Genomic DNA, 18,460 nt, shown 5'->3' on the forward strand with positions numbered 1-18,460 from the left:
ATAATTTGATCAAGTAAACTCCAACCGACCTAAAAGCTAAACCAGACATATCAAAATCAATTGATTTCTAAGTTTACACATCGTCCGATGTGCCAAATGAACTCTTGCATCTCAATCTGATAACCATTTAGCTTGGCAGCCATCCCCAAGCTGACCTGAATTCTCTTACTTCAGGCAATAGTCCTATCACTTCGCAATATTTCTTCTGCTACGCTCAGAACTAAAGTCTATAATAATGACCATGGATGGTTACATCACATCCTAATACAGTTACAACATCATCCAATTAGCTATATTATTTTTTTTAAAAAAAATGGGACTCTTTGCCACAAAAAATCTTCTTATTTGTGAATCACAATTCACAAGCCAAACCCTCACCATCTAATCCTAACCAACCCGCATGTGAATTCCCAATTTTGTCCTCCATTTTTTTTAAGCATTTTAGGCAGCTCTCTCTCACCAACCCAAAGAGCTCTACAAAGTTGTCGGATACATATGAGGTCACTCAATCCGCAGCTCTGTTGGCCTCTTTATAGACATGCTTGGCCTGAAAGGTAACGTCTCTATCTACCATGGCCCGAATATTCGAGAGCAAGGGATGACAATCATCCATGTTGCAAGCGTACCCTTGGATCCAGTCAATCATCGTAGCCGTGTCACTCTCGAGTAGGATTATGTTGGCCTGCAAGCTTGATACAAACCAGCCTAAGTTACCTTCAACTCCATTCTAGAAATAGAGATGCTAAAGATTTGGCACCCATGAACAACAACCATTCATAGAGTCTGAGTAAGATGTCAAAAATTTGGCACCTACTAGCAACAATTACCATAGAGTCCAGATCCCTAATCACAAAGTCCGCATCACTTCTTTACCACTATTTAGTATGCATCCCTCGAACGAAGTTAATATCAAAAAAACTCAGGGTGGAGGCTCTAAGATGAAAAACACCTCTATAACCGAAAAATAGTTATGGTTATCCATCAGATATTCCAGTCACGTGCAACAGCCACCGTTTTACAAATCCTCACCGCAGATCAGTCAATCAAAAGCCTCCTGGCCTGTCACTGTCACATGACAGTTTCCATTTTTTATTAATCAAACCACTCCGGGCTCGTTTGGTTCGCGGGAAGTATTTTCCCTCCTAGGAATATGATTCCTGGAAATCAGATTCCTGGGAAGAAGATACCTAGGAAAGTACTTTTGGCATGTTTCGTTAACCATGGGAAAGTGACAAATTTCCAAAGTGCTTATGTTTGGTTGACCATCCACTTTCCTAGGAAAGTTAAGTATAATTCCTATTATGCTCTTAATAAAAATTAGGTCTTTAATGCCTCTTTAATGCTTCTTTAATGCTGAAGGGTCTTTTTGGGAAAAAATAAAAAAGAAGTGATTCTCACCTCATGGGAAAGTAACTTTCCCATGTTTCTCATGGGAAAGACTTTTCCATGAAATGTGGAAATCATATTTTCATGGGAATACAACTTTTCCATCTCTCTCCTTTGAAAACTCCAACCAAACAAGAGGCATTTCATTACTTTTTCGTTGACCACACTTTTCCCCCTTCTTTTCCTACGAACCAAACGAGCCCTTCATGTCTCTCCTCACCTGTTCATTCAGGATTGCCCCGGATCGCCCATTGAGCGACCTCAGCTGTCGATCAAACTACCAACGGTCAATAGCACCCGTTCCCAGCACCGGGTGATACGCCGCCGCGAGAGAATCCCACGCCTCCGCCCACCCCACCCCCCCCTCCTTTGCAGGTCCGAATCGCTGCCGCTTTCGCCGATCTCGGGAGTGCGCGTCACGGGAAAGGATGGGAGGAGAAGAGACCGCAGGAGGCCAGGCCAAGAAGGGGGAAGGGTTTGTCCGCCGGAGGATGGTATTTTGGTCAAAGTGCAATCTTCTGCCTGCGGTGCTTAAATTGGGTCGGGGGATAACCGACGTAGTTGGGGGATTTCTCGTTTCTGGAGAAGGAAGTGGAAAGCATGCGGAGTTCCAGAGGTCAGGGGTTCCAACGGGCTGTTGGTTTGCCTGTAAGGAGGGTCTTTGCTCGAGATGCTTCTACTAAGCTCTTTGTGGGAGGTAGGGGTTGACCCTCTTGACATCCTTCTACAGCGTTCAAATTTGATCTGCGTTTCTATTGAGATAATTTCTGGGATTTTTTTCGCATGCATTATATTGTTCTTTGATGTTGCTTCACGGCCTTGTTATTAATTGCGATCTACTCGCATGAAATAAGATTGCAAACTCGTACAATTAACATGGAAAAGTGGGGCGAAATGCTTTTGCATCTGAGTAGAAGAGAAACAACTACATATATGTGCTTTGGCATCCCCCAAATGCAAATTCTGCAAGGGAAGAACTCCAGGTAAAAGATATTTGTAAATCATCTCACTCCATGATAAGTATCTCAGGACAGTCCGCAAATGCGATTGTCTAAACCTTTAATCATCGCAGAATAATGTTGGAGTCCAGGTAATGGTCAGGCGCTGGAAAAATGTTTTCTTAAATGAAATTTTGACCTGAATGCTTTTATCCCCAATGTTCTTTCCAACTTTGTAATGGTTTGCTACATCGAGTGCTTAATAGAGTCACTGTTTCCTCATCCATGTTGTGGTCTCATCGATCCCATTGATCTTGGATGTCTTTCTTCAGTGTTGCTTCTCTATGTTCTTATGTTATCTCCGAATTTCATCCCTATATAATGTCTAGTTTTTGAACCCTCTGATGTTGTTATATCATACATTAATTCATCTGATTGCCTTCATCTGCTGTGAGTATTTATCCCCATTGTTTAACTGATGATAAACAAGATAGCCTGATATCAAATTGATGTGGTGCAAACAGGAAGTGTAAGTTCAAATACTAGTGTGCAAGAAAGAGAAGAGAGGAAAAAAATGAGAGGGAGAATGCAGTAGGGCAAATAAAATAACAGAAAAGAGAAGGAAGGAATAGAAAAGGATTATGAGAATAGAGATGTGGAATTCCTTGCAAAGATAACATCTATTATCACTCAAATAAGATCCTAGCGGTAATAGATTCATTAACTGAAGTCGTAACCAGGGCATATATCCAAGGATAACACCTATTATCACTCCAATAAGATCCTAGCGATCATAGAGTTTCATCAACTGAAACCATGTTATAATGCATCATGTTATTAATCTACATAAGATTTATTGGTGACTCCTCAATCTTTATCATGTTTTTGACGACGAATCAACGACGAGGCCCAGGGGAAGTCATTCCATTCCATGCATCTTTCCTTCCAGATTATTTCTAAATGATTCTTTTGCAGAGGGTAAGGTATTGCCTTGCTTTTCACTTCCCATATTTAGATCAGAAACAGATGGTGATTAATTGAATTTGCCTCTGATACATGGGTTCTATGAGAAACACATGAAATGGATCTGTTTGTTAGCTCAGTTAAATCTTGTAAGGGGGCTTGATTTCTGTCCTGATGCATGCTAGCAAATCCTTATAAGTCCTCTGGCATTTGGTGACTGGCGAATATGAATAGTTACCTCTTTATTTAGCCATTCCTTCCAAACTTTGTGATGTTTGAGTATATTGCTTCTAGATAAAGATGGTATCTATACTAATAATTGCATTAGAAAGATTCTTCTGTTCTTTACACTTGCTACACATTATTTGTTAACATAGAAACATCTCTCTTGATGTATAAATAACCATGATCAAGTTAAACTAAAACCACCTGCCTTAGGCATGGATTATGTTATGTTATATCTTCCTCTATGGGGTGCCCTAGCTTTCATGCGAACATGGTACAAAACAAGGTGGTCATAGCATGGACTTAGTGTGGTTCTTAGGAAGCAGGGGGAAGGAACAATATATGGCATAGGAAAGAAGAAAGAAAAGGGAAAGAAATTGGTGAAACTACAAGAACTTAAGGAAGTTATCAAATTAGACTGTTACATAGGTTTTACTTGCACTTTTCATGTAATCTAGGAAATATTTCAACTCTGTTTTCTTTTATCTATCATGGGCTTGAAGAACGATTTGTCATGGTAATCATGCACACACTCAATCTCACACATTCATGCACATGCATGTGCCCATTCACAGACAGGTGCACATGCTGACACATGCATGCACACAGAAACAATCCACTCACTCATGTAGACACAGAAAAAGAAATTAATGAGATGAGAAAGGTAGCATATTATCCTTAAATCTTTCTCCCCAGTATCGGATCTAATTTGCCTAAAATATATAAGAAGTTTAAAATGCTGGTACTTCATATAAAGTCTTGGTGTTGTTGTGGTATGCTGAGCTACAGGCCCTTCATATGATACCCATGAAGCTGCATTAAAAGATGCTCTGTCAGCATGGTGAAATCAAAGAAGGTATTCTAATACAATTTCTAGATTTATTTTTCTGGGCATTCTTTTAGATCCGATAGATTTCTATTGAATAAATCATGCATATATGTGACAGTCAAAGTAATATGTGATAGAATAACTGGGAAGTCAAAAGGATATGGTTTTGTTCACTTTTGCAAGGAAAGTGAAGCAACCAACGCAATGCAAAAGATGGACGGTCAGGTATGAAAAAGTGTCCAATCATGGATCATGTGCATTTGTCGATCCTTCTAGTGCTTGTTTGAATCCACAGTATTCTGAATCCAGATATCTTCAACATGCTGACAGGAAGAATTAATTTTAACCTGCATTTTACATGTATATGCTAGTTTGCTTTTCAAATTGCCTTGAGAGAAATATCTACTTTAATATGTTGTTTCAGTCGCTGGATGGAAGAAATATCCGTGTGCATTATGCAAACAAGGGATGAAAGCTGCATCTTTTTTTTTTTTGGTCAAAAATAGGAGGGGAGGGGGAGGGACCAGCCCACCCGCGTAGCAGCCCCATTACTGGGCCCCCCTTCCACCAGGGAATGTTCGATACAGGTCGCAGGTTTCGCGTGCCTTCCCCGACCCGTGGGCTCACCCCACTGGGTTCACCGCCTCACGTGTGGGTACGTCACCCCAGCGCCACCTTGGTACAAGTGGAAGGAAAGCATAACCGCCAACAAGCCAGCCGGGCGTGGGGCATCCGGTCCCCTAATTTAATCGACGCCCGCGCGTTTCGAACCCGGGCAACTTGGGCGGAATTATCGCCCCCTTACCACCAGGCTACTACCTCAAGATTTATCGATTGCAAGTAAGATTTTTCATGCCTTCCTCTGTTTAGACTGTTTAGTTGGTTATATTGATTGTGTTTAGTTGTCATATCTTTTTGATGGAACAGCTTAGCTTAGCTTACTTGGCCAACTTGGATTATCCTACATATATAGCTTCATACCAAAAAATAATAGGTAATTTCATTTTATTAAGTTTCTATGAGGGCGTCAACAAACTATCTTTATAAATATATCACGCTTTCGTTTATGGTCATCTACGTTGTTCACCTTTCCTCTGTTTCCCTGTATAACACTATTAGAAATCTCCTGTACCTTGCTGGCTATTAAGTCTCTACTAACTCGGAAGAATTATATTTCTATATTGCTTGTACTATTCTATCATGCATTGCACGATTCTTCTCTTTTTCAGAACCTAGATATAAAGCTCCGCAAGTTTTACTTAAATGCTATCATAATTATCCTTTTTTATAATATTTTTTGCTAAGAACTATTTTTTAAATGCATCATATGTGCAGTGTGCTTCCGTTGAAAAAAGAAAAAGAAAAAGAGAAATAAGCCTGCACGTATAGTTTCAATTCTAAGTATTGATCTTCTTTCATCATGCTAATTTTCGGCACATCATGGACATATAACTAAATCAGCATGGAGGAGACGTTTTCACACAAACCAGATAGATGATAATTCTCACTACTATTCTACAGAGATATCCCTCGGTCTTATTCAACAAGAGTTCTTTTTTACGCCCTTGGACATAGGCCCCCAGAGTGCTGGACGTTAAGACACAAGAAACGAAGTCAATCTACCAGCCAAATGCCCCAGCATGGGTCTCATATTTTGGTCTAGCTGCATTTAACTCCGTTAGTCACTGAAGATAGAACAGAAGATAGAATATAGAACAAAAAAAATCTAATGTCACAACTAGTCCCTCTGAAGTAAAACTGATAGTGCACATCATCAGCAGATATAGCACGGAGAATCGCAACAACGACAATGCTGAAAGTACGTGGAAGAAGATAAAAATTCTCTCTCCTTTAGACAGGTCCCAAAAACTCTTAATGTTAAAATCACAAAAGTTCAGAACCATCTACAAAATCAGAGAAAACAGAAGCACAAAAACTAGTGCAATTTGTAAGTATGAGGGCAAAAGTTTGCAATATCATCAATGGAGATGGTACGCAAATCATCAAGTAAACTCAACCATAATAAGGTTTATTCTAGGACAAGTAATCATCTATCAAAATGCTAATAATGCTTCAGAGACATTAATCCACCAGCCCATGGTCATTAAGCAACTTATCCCCATTAAAGGTGGTGGCGATGAGGTTGGCACCTCTAATTTTTCAGTAAGGATGGTAAAGAACATATTTGCCAACTCTGATCAGTCTTAGCTTGAAAGGAAATTAGGGAGGAAGTAGCAAGGAAGGAAATATCGACATGTGAGAATTAATCAATTCACCTACAACATTTTGACTGCAACTGATTCTAGAGCACTTATAATGATTGATTTCCTAGTAAGCTGAGTCTTGCTGATCAAAATTAGATAGCGCTAATAGTTCAAGTGCTGACTAGCATTTACAGAGCTACTACTATGATGCATCCCTCCTTTTCAACTTCCTGGAAAATGTAAAAATCATATGCCTTCTGAAGATTCCTCAAATCTTAAGATGAAGCAAGATTTCTGTATCCATGAGATTTATGCACATGAAAGTTACTGAAAACAATTTTTTTCTAAAATATTATAGTTAAAAGCCCACCAAAACAAGCTTGAATGCACACAGAACAACATCACAGTTTCAATCATTTCCTCTGCAGACCATATGCTACCATCCATCCAAGGACCAAGTTTCAATGTAAAAGCAGTAACAATGATTAATTACTCCTGTCAGGACATACAAAAATGGTTAGCGATCACCGTTCTGATGCCAATACCATAGAAATTATATAATTATCACTCTCCAATACTAAAGCATACTTAACACTTCAAAATATTTCCCAAAGACCACCAGCATTATTTTGCCATGCACAATGAAAACAAATGAAACCACAAACGCCTATGAAGGGTATTAAAATTTAACACTTGCTTGCAACACTGCACCCAATCACTTAAAGAATCATATGTAGTGCATGAACTCCAGCTAGCATGTACGAAAGGAGCAAAGGCTATGCACACAAGTGCCCAACAGAAGGCACAAAGAGCTAAAGCCAGAATAAAAGAACTGCTTGGACGCATGGAGGTGAGTGCAATAATGAAACTTCTATTGACTTTCCCCATATAACTAAAATGATGTGTGTTTCTAGTAGGAAGTTAAGGCATTTCTGTATGCAGCTGAGCATCGAAATCATGACAGAAGAAACATGATCGAAAGAAAAGAGCATATGTAGCCAAGATTGAAACTCTCAGACCATGCCACATTTTCTCCAACCAAGAAGAGTGCACTAGCATATGAATTCCTTAATCTCAACCAACAAACCTTATTATATCTAGATAATATCTTCTACAACCAAATCCTAACATGATGCCAACCCTCTCTGAGCTGATGCTGAATTCATATCATTTGATCTAGACTCATTCAACAAGGGAGCAATCGTCCAAGGCTCCCTTAAAACTAAATAGAGTCCACCGAAAGTAGCAAAAGGCAATTATGATACTGAGACTTAGATGGAACTGTGAGACACAAAACTCCTATTCCTATCCTCTTGCATTTTTTCTTACTCCAAATCGCATGCAGCCCCAACAGACAAGCAGAATCCTATGTATTATAGATGTAGAGTTGCAGACTAACCAGGTGTAACATGTCAGGGCAAAATTATTCAAAGAAGATGATACAGAGCTTCACATGATACTAGAATGCAAGGATTAATGCAGAATCCCGAAGTTGCCAAACAAGGAAAATGAAAATTGAAGCAAAAAGGAAAATGCAGATAGTGACATTTTCCACAAGTTAGCAAAGCTTGACATCTATTTACTGTCATCCAAACACATAGTTAATCATGGGACATTATACACAGGTTAAACATCTTGAAGCATGCCGCAGTAAAGTTTCTCATCTGCCAGCAAATAATAAAACAAACAAACAAACAAAACGCTTCTGATTTGTGACTGATAGATGAAGATGGTGTTAGAATCCCTTGCACTTATTTCATTCAAATAGATCCATCCATTTCAAGTTCAAGTGTACCACAAAAATCGATCTTCCTTGTCCTCCCCAGTGAGCTTGCCGAGCATGTCATCTTTCAGCGCCAAGGGCACCACCAAATTCACTAGCTCAAAGATTTAGATTTCTTTCTTCCCTTACTTCAGTTTGGTGGGTATTTTTTTTCTCTATTGAATGGACATATCATCTTGCTCCTATATATTGAGATATGCCAATTCATAAGATTTTATAAACATCTATTATCATGATATCTACTCATCTACAGCATTACTATAGAGCATGTTTGGTGTTGCTTCTACTTTAAGGAAAGGGAATTAAAACCTAGGTTTTCTAGCTTCTTCTAAAAGCACTTGTTGACATTTTCTTCTCGTAGAAATACTTTTTAGATGATGTTACCCTTTCAAAATCACAAAACCACTTTTTTAGGCAATACCAAACACACCCATAACCTTTTATGATATTGAAATGACATCAATATCATAAAGCCCTTGAAGAATATGAACTACATGAAAAGACTCGTACCCTGCCATCCATAGCCTTTTGTGCTTCAGCTTCAGATTCATGAGTCACAAAACAAACCCTTTTGGCCTTTGGGTTCTTGCACCTCTAATAAGCTTGGCTAGAGTAGTAATAACACAGATAAAAACTAAAATCAAATTATTATCCTAAACTCCATGATGATGCATCAACAAACCAGATGGTTGATATAAGGGAAAGAGATGACAACATACTAGTCCCCATCCTCCTTTCCGTCTCTGATAGAAACCCTAGAGGATCAAAGCGTGGCCTAGGAGAAAATGACAAGAGATCGGATATAATGATCCCGAAGAACAACACAACACAACGCTCAAATCAACGACATCCAAAAGTTAAATCGAAGCCATCCAAACATCAGCCAACGTTTGGTCAATTTAAACCATCATCTGATATTAAGCATCGCAATTTACAGAAAGCCTAACTGGAAGGCCATAACGCAAAACCTAACAGCAATGCATCAAAACCCTAGAAGTTAAATCGTATCACCGCCCCCAACTATCCCTGTTTTCAAGATTCAAGAACTGGTGAACTTGGTGACGGCCTTGGTGCCCTCCGAGACGGCGTGCTTGGCTAGCTCGCCAGGGAGGACGAGGCGAACGGAGGTCTGGATCTCCCGGGAGGTGATGGTCGGCTTCTTGTTGTAGCGGGCGAGCCGGGACGCCTCCTGGGCGAGCTTCTCAAAGATGTCGTTGATGAAGGAGTTCATGATGCCCATGGCCTTGCTGGAGATCCCGATGTCCGGGTGAACCTGCTTCAACACCTTGAAGATGTAGATCTTGTATGTCTCGCTGCTCTTCTTCGCCTTCTTCTTCTTCTTCTTGTCGCCGGCGGCTCCCTCCTTCGATGGGAGGCGCTTCTCGGCCTTGGGCTTCTTCTCGGCAGGGGCCTTCTCGGCCGCCGTCTTCTTCTCTTTGTCCTCCGTCGGCTTATCGGCGGCAGGCTTCTTCTCCGCCGGCTTCTTCTCGGCCCTGGGCGCCATCGGAAGCGATAACAAGAAACCTGTGGTTGCAAGGCGGGTGAGGAAGTGCGGTTGAGGCGAAACGGGGGAAAAGTGGTAATAAAGGAAGGGAGGGAATGATGATTCGCCGACGGGGTTTTGGTTCGGATAGGTGAGTTGGCATATTATCGGCCGTTGGATAAGATAGAAGCGCGAGCGAAAATAAACGGCTACGATGTTTTATTTTACGAGTCGGTCAAGCCGCCCGCTACCCTATCAGAGCGCGACACGTGAAGAACCTAATTACGCTGCGACCTTTCGGCCTGCGGCCGCGGTAGGCCCGGCAAGTAGGCTCCAATTAGTCCAAATAAGGCCCAAATTTCTGAGATAGCAGTCAATCTTCAAAGCTATGCCTGCTCCATGACCATCTTGGCAATATTCCTTAAAATAGCATTTGGTTGTGGAATAAAAACTTTGGATGAATAAGAAAAATTATAGGGTACCATGGAAGGAATGGGCTTGTTCCCTTGAATAAGTATCGTTTGATGTTTGATTGGAGAGATAAGTGAGGAGGAAAAGGAGAGAAAATATAGTGCATATAATGCACTTTGGATTTTATGATAACTTATCTTTTATCACAGAGACAGAATTACCTTACATTTTGTGTACTTAAGAGTGGATAGAAAAAATAGGGATTATTTGTTTATATGATAATTGACTTATGGTGTGACAAGGAATAAGCCTATTCCACGCATCCCCAGAGAGATAGGATTATTCCCATGAGAGGATATAGGAAGGAAATTGAGCTGTCCTGCTTGATGAAAAGACTAAGAGAATGAATAACGGGTTATCCTCTACTTATTCCCCATCAAAACGGAAGAGAGGGAAAAAATTCTTTAATTTTTCCTTTGTCAAATGATTCATTAAGTTATTATTCATGCATAAACTAGTGAAAATTTATTCAATCATTCATGGATTATATTTTTTTTGTTGATTTTTGGGGAAAAAATTCAAGAATAAATAGACTAATATACTTTAGTGATGGTGTTTTCTTATTATTGCTTATGGCTTGGGTGATTGTGAGAGAGAAGCTGATGCCCCAACAGTTGTACATAAAAAAAAAAAGATGAAATCTACCTCTGTAGAAATCATGAAGAATGATCTGTCCCGTTAACTGTTGTAATGGTACTTCCCATCTAATTGGTGATAAATATAGAGAACTTGTTTGGTTCATGGGAAAAAGAGGAAGAAAGTGGGGTCAACCAAAAGATAAAAGAGACGTCTTATGTTTGGTTGGAGTTTTCAAAAAAAAGATATGGAAAAATAGTTTTTCTATAGAAATAATATTTCCACATTTCATGGAAAAGAAGAACTCATATAAGACTTGAAAAAGGTCTGCCTCTCACTTGCTGGAAATTGAGATTATTTTTAGAAATAAATATTTTTTATTAAGGATATAATAGATATTTTATATATCTTTTTTCAAAAAGTAAACACTCAACCAAACATAAGCTACTCTAAATTTATTATTTTTCTATGATCAATCAAACATGCAAAAACTATTTTCTTAGGCATCATATACTCAGGCATCAATTTTTCAAAAAAAATATTATAATTTTTTTTTCCGAATGTCTTTGCCTGTCCTTGCCATGGAGAGCAGAGTACTTGAAGAAGTTATCTGTGTAGTTTGCCATTAAATGAAGCAGAGTAATTTGTGCAAAGCACCAAGTTGATTTGGTTAAATTTTTTTCTCTCTGCAGATTTTTTTTTATAAAAAAGAGAATTTTCTGCAGTTCATGTTGATGACGCCACCCACCAAAATTAAGGCGCTGAAGTTTCTCAGCCTGCTCGTTGCTATCATCTGCTTCATCCAGGCAATGTTTAAATAAAGTTCATAATAAGTTCAATTTGCACCCACGATATCTTATGAGAAATGGCCGGCTAGGCCTCTAATAGTAGACATATAATAAAGGATGTTAGATGACAAGGTCATCAATGATCAAATCCTCAACTTAAACAAGCTTGGGGAAGTAGAATAAGCCCCACTTGTCTAATTTGGAAGCACTTAAGGAGTAAATATCCTAGGTAGGCAAAGGGTTCGGGTTGTGTCTTCCGCACAAAAGAATGATTCCCCTTCTTCCATGGCGTCAACTATTGGATCGCACAATAACTGCTTCAAACTATGTGTAGGTAGATGGACAAAAAGATCGGAGTGCTTTAAAAGTTGTGCAAGGTGTGATCCAATGGCTGACTATGCAGAAGAAGACCAATTATTCTTCGACGTGAGAGGTACAACCCGAACCTGTAAACAAATGTAAAGCATAGTCTCCCAAAAACAAAACCACCATCTCATTTCAAGTAGCCTATGAACGAAACTCGGTTTAATAGCTACATAATTTGAATGGCAGCTCATCATCTCATTCCAACTAAACTAATGTTTATTCTTTGATGATTGTTCCTTTGTGGTATCCTCAATTCGTCAATAGAAACATGCACTGGTTGCCATGGCTGTTCTCTCGGGGCTATGGGAATTGCTTGCAGGTTGATTAATGAGACTGATGATGGTCGATGAGATAGGAGCCAAACACAATCCTCTGCTTCGCAAGCTTGCTTTCTCTCCTCCATGGCCCTGATACACCATGCATGCAGCAAAGAGTTAATTATTATTTCAGATCGGTCCCGCATGCAAACTCGATAAGACAAATTGAGTTCGGATTCAGATCCGGATCCATAAAAAAGGAAGCTTCAAACTTGAATTGAAACCCGATTGATAGTTGGATTCGAGTTTGGACCCGGCCAATTTTTGGTTCAGTTTGAGACATGATTCTATTTTATACTCCTTGGTGTTATTTTTGTTTTCCTTCTACCTTATTAGAAGTTATCACTTGAAAAAATAAATAAATAAATAACAAACATAGTAACTGATACACTCTCATTCTTATAAAGGCCAAGAGAACGTTTCCACCAATAATACAAATCTAGCCCACTAAAATAGCAAAATGTTGACTAATTTCCGAAAATAACATGATAAACATTAACGAATGTCAAATAAGTCTTTAAATATCATGTTAGACTCGATCTTTTTAAATGAGAATAAAATCTCTTCTTAGGACTTTGTCGTAGCTTTAAAAGAGGAAACACTTTCAGAAAAAGTATATAGCAGATTGTGGTGGGAAAGGAGTGTAATATAGAAGGCAAACAAGACTTTGAATAAAAAAAAATCTAATCACTCTGGAATCTCAAGAAACAGATGTTTGCTTTGATTGGTGGAATTAAAATAAATAACCAATAAGATTTAGGAACTAAAAAGGCAATAGACTGGAGTTTGGGTTATCGGGTTTTCAAGTTCGAATCTGTTTTCTTATCTGACCCAATAAGAAAACAGACCCTATATGTGGAATCTGAATTTGATCCGATAACATTATCAAACCCTAGGTTAGATCGATACCCGATTATTATAAAATAATCGGGTCAAATTATCAAATTTTTAGGAACTATTTACACCCCTACTAGAAGGTTGTAACAGAGGAAAATATCCTGAGGTCCACAAGTTTCATGGACAGATCACACTCCCATGCCTTCTAATTGGGCACAAACCTTACAATGGAGCGCAAAGCTGTGTTAGCAGAATATGGTGTATTGGTCAAGCTTGCATGACTTGCATCTGACCATGAAACACAATGAATTATCTTCATGGTTATCAGCAAGTCAGGGTAATGAATTGGACCGAAAAGTCCAAAACTGATAGCCCCAACATGCCATGGTTTGAATTGGATTCACTCCTACTATAAAGGCCAATTGGCTTGATTGATCTTGACTTAATTTGCAAGTACATTGGACTTGCTAAGCAACTCATATGTAATAGTAGATCGAACAAGTTTCTATGAGTGAAACAAAAGTAGATGAACCAAGATTTTTTTTTTTTTTGGGTGATTATGAAACAAAAGTTTCAATGAATGAAAGAACACAAATGTACCAGCAAGTGAGGTGAAGATTTGATTCTGAAGTAAGGAGCAGTCAGCACCTGCAAAATTTTAAAAAACTTATCCTAAGAGAAAACATGAAGGAAACTAAACTAAGTTGTAATTGTGCATGAACATTTGAAAAAAAAAAAAGGCAGGAGAGTTATGTTCAAGCAGATATACCTGAATCTGCTCATGAAGGAATTTAATGCAAATTGTGGCCTCATGAAGTACTGATGCTGTATCAGTCTGCAACCAATTCATCCAATGTGTCATTAGTACATATAAGCTTTTTTCTTCTAACCTATATAATCAAACAATACAAATGCTATTGCCTTTCCAAATGGAGAAACGAGCTGCTGTAGAGCTGTAATCTTATCCCCTAGCTTCTGGCTCCTCTTCACAGGCGCCTACCAACATTAAACACACATAACTGAAAGCCTACTCTACGCCAGTGATTAAAAACTTAAACAATCTCTGTCTCCAATTAAAAAAAAAAAAAAAAAAAAACTTCAACAAACGATGATGGCAGTCCACCTACTTTCATCAGCTGTAAATGGGTTGATGCTGATTCCTCGCATGGCGTTTGATGCAGCCGCTCCGCAGTCTTCAGCCTCTTTGATGCTTGTGTAGAAGTAGTTCTCTTGCTCGTAGAATCACTGGATGCCATCCGTTTATTACACCCCGCCACATTCTATAACCAAAAAATATACTTGAGCAAGATATCAAATAGAAGACGTAAGTTTGGCAGAGAGACTTCAATGGTCATTAAACTAACAAAAGGATGAACTTGAGTCATGGCAGATGGTTTCAGGTTGGTGGCAGCAGTAGCCGTCAAAACATCAACATCTCCTGCTCCATTTAAAACCAGACCAACAAATACATTATCTCAATGAGCTACTAATTAAACTAAGACTAACACTGGAATCGTTTCAGATTCGAAAAACCTGGATTGGAATTTAATGGAGTTATGGAGAGGCCAGTGGCTGGTGAGAGTGGTGGCGGAAAACTTCCGAGCTGGAAACAGTCGGAATCCTGGGGAGTGGTGAAGATATCCGCTCTGTATCTGTTACACGATGAATAGCGCAGCGATCAAATCACCAAAAATGCCCTTTAAACAGAATTATATATACATTTGTAACTCGATGTACAAGGGTTCATGGGAAACGTTGGGAAAACGGAGACTCACCGTCTCTCGAGCTCTGCTGTGAAGGCGATGGAACTCGGAATCCGAGATTCGCTGTTCCCCGCTGCAACAAACGACGGAGTTCGCCGGTTAAGAAGGTTCCATCTCTAACAATATTCTATACTACTAAAAAAGTCTTTGTTTAATTAATATTATTAGTACTAATGATCAACATTATTATTATTTTGTTCAAGTTACCGAAGCTGGTGGTAAAAGGAGAAGAGAGAGACGGGAAGACGCCGTCGTTCCACATTCCCGAAACGTGAAACTCCAAACGGAGCGAGTATGTGATCCGGCGGAGCAGCAGAAACCAGCCACCGCGAATCCAGTTCCAGCTCTCCCAGCCGGCGCTTGCTACGTTTGTCCCCGGAGGTCTCCTGACATCCATTTTTTTTTTTTCAATCAAAAAAAAAATTCAAATTTTTGAAGGAAACAAGCAATTAGTTTAGATTTCTGCCCGTCGACATCCATAGTGCTTTTTCTTCACAAAAAACAAACTTAAAATTAAAAAGGATAATTTGACGGAGATTTGTGGAAGCTGATCGAGAAACATTACGTAACCGGTGCATGTTTTGGTCGAACATGGAGAAAACCAGAAAAATAACAAAACCTTAAACACATTTAACTCATATAAAAGGTGGTTTTGTTTGAATCAATATTTTTCCCCTTTTTTTGGTGAGGAGTAACGTAGGAGACAAAATCGCTTCCCCTTGTTTGAATCAATATTGAAGGAGGAAGAGAAGAAGGGAAGAGGAGGAAAAGCTTCTACCTCTGGCTGTGGGCTTCCGACGAACTGAAGCGTGCATTCACAAGAAGCCAGTGGGCTTCTTATTTCTCGGCCTTTGCCTGAAACTTAAAAATGCTGCTCGCCTGCAGCGGCTCCAAGTTTTCCCTCTTTGCGGGAATTTAGCAGTTACAAGGCAACAGAGAAAGGAAAGCGAGAAAAGGAACGGGATTTGATGGTGAGTTGTATGGAAATGGCAAAACCAGGGGAAGAAATCAGCATTGAAAGAAGTTGAGGGAGATGGCTTAATTACTAGTAATGACAGAGAAGGAAAGCTTGCCCAAGTTAAAAGAGCTTCCGTTTCATATCTCTATCAATCTCCCTTGACTTCTAAGAGGTTTATGATTTATAATTAAGATGAGAGAGAGAGAACAGTGGCGCTTCCACCTTGGGTTTAGCTACTTGTCTCTTCTCTCCTTCGAAATCGGTTGACCGTTTTCTTCTCCTGTCATTGGATTGGACTGGTAAGACGAGGTTAAAGAATTTGGGCTGCAGAGCAGGTATTTTCGTATTGACTGAATCTTTCCTAACTTTAGTCAATTAGTCCCACATCAGGAGATCACTATGAAATTAATTAGCAAGCTAACCTAACCTGTTTAACGTATAATCTTCGGATTCTCTTTAGAGCAATTATAATCTTAGTGTTCTGCCATTTATAGTTAGCACATCAGTTTCAATGCCAATTCAACAAATATAGCACATCAGTCATCATAGGCAATTCGGCATAATTTTCTTCTTTTTTTTTTTATTTATGGTTATGACTTGAAAACTACCAAAGATCAAGAAAAAAGGTTCCATGAAACTAATTACATGACCATTTGCAGGTATTACAATTTACAGCTCTTCAAGTTCATAGATTTTTTTGTATATCAGTTAACATGAGGATCCAAATAAGCTGTGGATGCACATAAAACCAGAAATAAGAATTTAGACAAAAGAGAAGAAAATTAAGACAGATGTATTTGAAATTAAGTAAGGTATGATAAGAGCAAATTGACTGGAGTATACGCATCTCCGAACCAAAGGAATGGTTGCCAAATAATACAAACTGCTACAGTTATTTATGGATAACGATTGGATTGTCAACTTTGAAATTTTGGATTCTAGCTTTGTTAGTGCCAAATAAGTCCTGCCCCGGGAGGATGAGGAGCTATGGCTGTGACATAAAACATCCCTCTTTCTTTATAGATATAACACCAAGTATGATAGTAGTTTAATTGTTGGTTGTCAAAGTAGGAAGCGAATGTCAAAGGCAAATAGCTTTTGTCTTCTATCATACTGCTTTAACTAGCAAGCGAGACTTCGTTGTACAACCAACATGTGTGCTAATGCAATGTCTACTGAGTAAACTAGTCCGGAGGTCTGGATTCTATTGGGATGACCATTCCCAGCTCGAGAATACTATACTGCAACTTGGTCATGGGGATTTCATTTCTTTAGTCCTTTGGAAATATTTCCTCAGAGCACACAAGACGCGAACCAGTGGGCATCTTTGACTTGTTTCATCTTCTTTTCCTGTAAACGTCTTACTAGAAACGAAAAATTAAACAGGGGACCGCAAGATCGCCGGTCGAATCTTGGTCCATTGATTTGCTCTTCCTGTTTCTAGATTAGATTACAACCTATTGCTGTCTCTGCTTTTCTCTAAAGTAAACACTTGACTCATCTGAAACTGATGGTCAGAGTGTCGTTGTGTCGTGTCTTCATCATGTAGGAGTGCTTTCCACTCTACACTTGGCATTCATGGATCAGTTCGCATGAGGTAGGAAAAGAGAGACTTGTGAATCCCTTAGTTGCAGTCCATTTAGTTAATGTTAGTAGAAGTAGAAAATCAGGACTAGAATAGTATGAAGTATTTCAGCAATGATGCAGAAAGATAGAGCTAATTCAGAAGACCCAAACTCAATCCACCTATTCCTTCAACTTTAGAACAATCTTGCCAATTCTAAAGTCTGGACTCTGGAGTCTGACCCACTTCAGCTCTCATCTATAGTCATTTTGTTGGTTAAATCTGCTTGAACCTTAAAGCACATTTGAGAGACAAATACCATTTTCAGAGAGAAATAAGAAGATAAAAATATCAAACGTAGTCACAAATTTATTAGGTTGGTTAGAGGATGTACTTCTGGTGATGGTTGTTTTTGTTTTTGACTCTTTTTCTTGTCATGTTCCAGGTTGTTCTAATTTTCAGATTTTCACCATCTGCTTTTTCTTTCGTTAGCGATTTTGCTCTTGCTGCAAACACTGATTTAGTTCTTTAGAGAGAATTGTTTCGGTCTTTACCCATTCAAGAGAGGGCTGAAAATGGATTGAATACGAAGCAGATATTGGTATATTGATATATGTATCATCAAATATTAAATATATTTATTTTTATTTTAGAAGGATAGGATATAAGTTAGATATTAGTTATATTTATATTTTTCTATCCGAATGCGGATATAAATTAGATATGATTCAAGCATAAATTATATCTTGAACTGCATTTAATAATAATAATTAATATAAATGATATAATCATAAAGGAGGACAAGAGAAAGAAGTTATTTCTAGATATTTTTATTTTATAAAGAATAAACGACATATTCATTTGTTATTGTTTAACCGAGGGGAAAGAACTAGTTTTTTATAGAAATAATTAATTATCGAAATAGGAATTTATTTCAATATATATATCAAATAACTCATCCAAGTATGATATGTTGGATTCTTGGGAACAAAATTATTTAGAAATATTT

The 18,460-nt window shown here is 38.6% G+C and overlaps 1 protein-coding gene, 1 long non-coding RNA gene and 1 pseudogene across 2 annotated transcripts; 1 reads left to right on the top strand and 2 right to left on the bottom strand.

Annotated features, from left to right (window-relative positions):
- The first annotated feature begins 1,620 nt into the window (after window positions 1–1,620).
- Window positions 1,621–5,520, top strand: LOC103710831 (annotated as a pseudogene).
- Window positions 5,521–9,163: 3,643 nt separating this feature from the next.
- Window positions 9,164–9,899, bottom strand: LOC103710823 (histone H2B.11-like). The gene has a single exon (XM_008796724.4). It carries the CDS (start codon window positions 9,830–9,832, stop codon window positions 9,368–9,370), a length of 465 nt encoding a protein of 154 aa, XP_008794946.1. The 5' UTR covers window positions 9,833–9,899; the 3' UTR covers window positions 9,164–9,367.
- A 1,652-nt stretch (window positions 9,900–11,551) lies between these two features.
- LOC120110156 lies at window positions 11,552–15,878 on the bottom strand. Its single transcript, XR_005510905.1, has 5 exons — window positions 15,137–15,878; window positions 14,942–15,002; window positions 14,531–14,818; window positions 13,767–14,446; window positions 11,552–12,419 (listed from the first exon to the last, which is right to left on the bottom strand). It is a non-coding gene; the product is annotated as an uncharacterized LOC120110156 (long non-coding RNA).
- Window positions 15,879–18,460: the final 2,582 nt, after the last annotated feature.

Source organism: Phoenix dactylifera, chromosome 3 (genome assembly GCF_009389715.1).
Source record: "Phoenix dactylifera cultivar Barhee BC4 chromosome 3, palm_55x_up_171113_PBpolish2nd_filt_p, whole genome shotgun sequence".
In the NCBI taxonomy this organism is placed as follows: domain Eukaryota; kingdom Viridiplantae; phylum Streptophyta; class Magnoliopsida; order Arecales; family Arecaceae; genus Phoenix; species Phoenix dactylifera.